Below are 4,471 nucleotides of genomic sequence, written 5' to 3'. Positions count from 1 at the left end.
TCTTTCTCCTATTACTTCTCCTCCTCCAATTCTCTCTAATTGGCCTAGTCAGGTCAGTTTTTATCCTACCTGAAGTGTACAGGTTATAACCACCTGTGGTATCAAATACAGTCTCTCCTATGAACTGAGTGTAGCGATACTTTTTGTGAAATTGGACTCTCGAAAGCAGACTTAAATGCATTCAAATACGAAGCCGAGTGTTTCATCACTTTAACTGTCTAGTAATTGTAGCTTTATGTTTTGCTTCAGTATTGCATATTAAGCTCGGCTGTCAGTAGCCAATCCACAAACACACAGTTGTTATTCAGTTCTTGTTGAACTTAATTAAAATTGCATATGTTTATACTGATATGTGCTTGTTTTCTATGGTCCAGAACCATCCAACATAACTTGAAAATTAAAGTTTATTATCACAGTAGTGATGTGTGTCTTGTTTTGTTTTTATTTATTTTTTGGTCTTGGTGTTGTCGTCTTTGGATGTGTAGAATAATGTACATTAACTGATTTAAGGCTGCAGTGTCAATTACACACACACACAACAAATTAACATTAATGCTTTAGTTGTTGTCTTGTTTTCGGTAAGAGTTTCTGGAATAATGAAACCTGCTGCAGAGTTACTGTTACTGTTGATTAATTTCCCAGAATAGCACCTCCTTAAAGTGTTTTATTCGTCTTGTACTACAGTAAATCACCCACATGAACCATTTACTAATGAATGGCACATCATAGTTTTTAATCCATTTATAGTTACTTATAATGGTACTTATTGTAATTTGTAGTTGTTTTGGAATATCTACAGAACAAATTCCTTTTGTCATCTGCATTAGTGCTGCTATAAATGACTGTTCCTTTAGCAGCTTGAAGTTAATAACAGAGTTTGTGATGCTGCCCAGAAGCGGAAAGTGCAAAGTCCCTGTGAATGTTATTCAAATGATGTATTAAACAGAGTACACAGATATAAACCTGAGAGTTGAATTACAGTCAGAATTACTGTTATTGCTGCTGTTGCAGAAACCTAATCTACACGGTCTGACTAACAAGACGCTGTGTTTTAAAGTTGTTCATTCATGATCACAAGTATCAAAAATAAGCAAATCGTGTATTTTTGAATAATTATAGTGATGATGAAAAATAAATATTGCTTTCAAAATGGTTACATTATGTATCTATGGTAATATAAATATTCTGTAGTACCTTACATGCCATCCCCTTTTATTTATAACTGCTTCCAAATTCCTTCATATCTTCTGAACAGCTTTTTGGATCTTCTCGATTCACTGATCTTCACCCTCTTCAAAATTAAGGCTCCAATTAGAACCAACAAGTGATTTTATAGCATTCAACAAATGTTTAAATCCATGTTAAACAGCTGGGGTCAGTAGGTGTGTACCAGGATTGCGTGAGGGATAGCTTTAGTTTGGGGTAATGCTTTTCTTCAAGTGTAATGAAGTTTCTTCTTATGTAGCATTGTACACCAGTGTGCCCCAAACCCTGCGGTCGGGACTATGCATTTGACGGAATTTTTTTTTTCTCCTAAAATTAAAGGAGTTGGTAATTAGTTGAAAAGCAGAAAGTCTGTTGTGAGCACGGAAAACTCTCTAATGTAGAGCACAGGACTAGAAAACCCTGATATGTCTATCGACGCGCGCACAGTCCGTTCCGACGCGCTCCATAACGGGATTTCTGCGCCATTCTGAGCTGAGCGCGTGTCACTGCGCAGGGCCGGAGAGGAAAAACAGGCGAGGAAGCAGAACGGGCAGGAATACGATGATCGCGGACATTCGCAAAGCGAACTCCGTGGCCAGCTGTGTTCGAGCCGAAGCGGCGATCTACCCAGACTCCCCCGTGTCCTCGGCACCGGAGAACGGTCAGCTTCTCCTCCGCAGCGGCGCGTGCACGAGGGGCACGAGCACGAGCGCATCCAGCGCCAACGCGGACCGAGGCAGCACGGACAGCGCCTCCGCGGCGGCTCGCGCCATGACCTCTGGGTGCGAATTCCCGCCGTCTGCGCCGCCCTTCGTCCCGCGTTCCTCCAAGAACCTCTTCTACAAGGTGCTGTGTTTCGCCTTGCTCGTTCTGCAGGGCGGTATCCTGGACTTCTACCTCATAGCGTTCACCGACCTGTACTGGTGCTCGTGGATAGCCACGGACCTTGTGGTGGTCTCCGGCTGGGCCATCTTCTTCGTCCGCAACGCCAGGAGCAAGCGCGAGCGAGCGTGCGGCTTCCGCCAAAAGAGCTCGCTCTTCGGATGTCACCTGGGCGAGTTCGCGTTCGCGCACCTCGCGTGGCTCGTCTACGTGATCGCGTGCGCGCCGAAGGTGGCGCTCGTGCTGCAGACGTCCATCCTGGAGCTGGTGTCGCGCGAGGTGCCGTTGGGCGCAGCCGGCTTTGAGGCCACCGCGCTGCTCGCCGCGCCGCTGCTCTTCTGCCTCATTAACTCATTGGTGGAGGATCCGCACGGCGCGCCGCGCTACCACTCGCAGAGCTGCTTCGTGAGCACGTGCGTGGACGTGCTGGACAGCTTCACGCTCGTAGATTTGCTTCTTGTGCAAAACGAGATCCCCAACAACGCGTACCTCAAGTACGGCGTGATGGCGGCGTACTTCGTGGCGCTGGCCGTGCCGGTGCTCTGGCTCTACGAGCTTTCCGCCGCCTCGCGGATGCGCTGCCGCTGGATGTGCGCGCGGTTCCTGAGCGGCGTGCTGCTCGACGCGCCTCTGCTCGCCGTCAGATGCTTGCTCGTGTTCCTCTACGACATGCCCGTGTCACTTTTTATGTTCAAGAACGTCTTTTTCTTGGCGTGCAAGTGCCTGGAGTTAGTGGAGCAGTGCGCCAGCCTGAGGAGTGTGCGCAGAATGGCGCGCGGAGGAGACCCGGCCCAGTTCTCCCACTGCGTCTCGGAGAACGACATGTGCCCACGCGGCTACGTTAACACACTGGCTGTTAACACTCAGCCCTAGATGCTGCTGCTGCTGCTGCTGCTGCCGAAATTAAACTGGGACGCGCATTTACAGTATATTCCCAAGAACTCACCATATAACCAGCCTTATGAAACGCCGTCGCAAGACCAACATCCTCAACAGGTGCTACAACCAAACAAATCGACGTGCCAGAATCTCAGATGGCCGCTACTCCTGATGTGGTATACGTGTTTCACGTGGGGCGTGAAATAAAGGCTTTTCCACATCCTATACAACATATTATACACAATGCGTCATATAGGCTAGATACACACCAGGGTTTGTCTGCAGGTCACAGAAGGCGTGTATCTGAGTCCATTTTTGAAATGTGAGTAGTTGTGAGTGGGCGTGGCTTTAAGTCTTTAGCTGGGAATCTTAGCATTGACGTTGTTAGCCAGTAACCTAACCCAGTGGTTTTCAAAGTGGGGCCGCCAGGGGGCACCCGGGGGGCCTCAACAATTTGGTGTGAAAAATAAATAAATACATGATTTTTTATATATATATATATATATATATATATATATATATATATATATATATATATATGCATTACTATAACATGTTATTGTAACAATACATATTAAAATCACATTTGCTATACCTAAATTTCTAATTGCTAAACAGACAAAACATCAACGTAATTATTAATAAAAAAAAGGGGGGGATATATTCAGAAGTCTGTATTTTTAATGTGTTTTAAAGACATCTTGCAAAAGGGGGGCCTCGGTCAAATGTTAATGCCATTTGGGGGGCCTTGCTCTAGAAAAGTTTGGGAACCCTTGACCTAACCTGACAGGATTTCTAAATCAGGACTTTAGGTCCAGTTCGAGGAAAACTCCATCCTGAAACACTTTACACATGTTTATATTGAAATGTTTATGTGCTCACTGCTCCGAATTTGTTGTTTCTTGGTGTATTTTCCTTATTCTTGTGAGAACTTGCCACTCTGAAGTCACAAGGTGATGGTGTTAGGGCAGTTAAAATGAAGTTTAATAGAACAAACATTTTCAACAATCTCAAACATAAGTGATGACTGTCAGATTTTGCTGTTAAAAACAAAAGAGCAAAAGCTTCTTTTCTCACTCAGCATGTCCCTGGGATGTTCAGTGTTATATGTTATTAAGATACTAAACTTGGCTAGATGATGAGTGTGGTGGCATTGACAGCAGGATTAGCATGAAAGTTGAAGATGTGGAACAGTATCTGTTTGACAAGTCAATGAAAAAAGTCCAAATTTAATCATAAAATAAATCTTTTGCCTCACTGAAAACCACATATGGTCATTCAGGGTGGATTTTTCCTTTAATTGCTGATGCTTTCCAAATAGCTAACATAAGCTGACCTGACAGGATTTCTTAAGGGGACCTTCTATTCATAGATCTTCATAATCTGCACTGTAAACTCTTAACTAGCTAGCTAACACGCACTACCCTGACAGGATTTTTGCGGGGATTTACTAATATTCACAAGTGTAGTATTCATAGTGTTCACTGCCAATGCTAGCTAACTG

General features: G+C 44.6%; 1 protein-coding gene across 1 annotated transcript; it reads left to right on the top strand.

Annotated features, from left to right (window-relative positions):
• The first annotated feature begins 572 nt into the window (after positions 1 to 572).
• Positions 573 to 3,318, top strand: tmem121b (transmembrane protein 121B). Its single transcript, XM_053650348.1, has one exon. It carries the CDS (start codon positions 1,768 to 1,770, stop codon positions 2,959 to 2,961), a length of 1,194 nt encoding a protein of 397 aa, XP_053506323.1. The 5' UTR covers positions 573 to 1,767; the 3' UTR covers positions 2,962 to 3,318.
• The last annotated feature ends 1,153 nt before the right edge of the window (positions 3,319 to 4,471 follow it).

This window comes from Ictalurus furcatus, chromosome 19 (genome assembly GCF_023375685.1).
Source record: "Ictalurus furcatus strain D&B chromosome 19, Billie_1.0, whole genome shotgun sequence".
In the NCBI taxonomy this organism is placed as follows: domain Eukaryota; kingdom Metazoa; phylum Chordata; class Actinopteri; order Siluriformes; family Ictaluridae; genus Ictalurus; species Ictalurus furcatus.
Note: the sequence above shows the minus strand (reverse complement) of the source record. Positions and strands in the feature narration are given on the sequence as shown.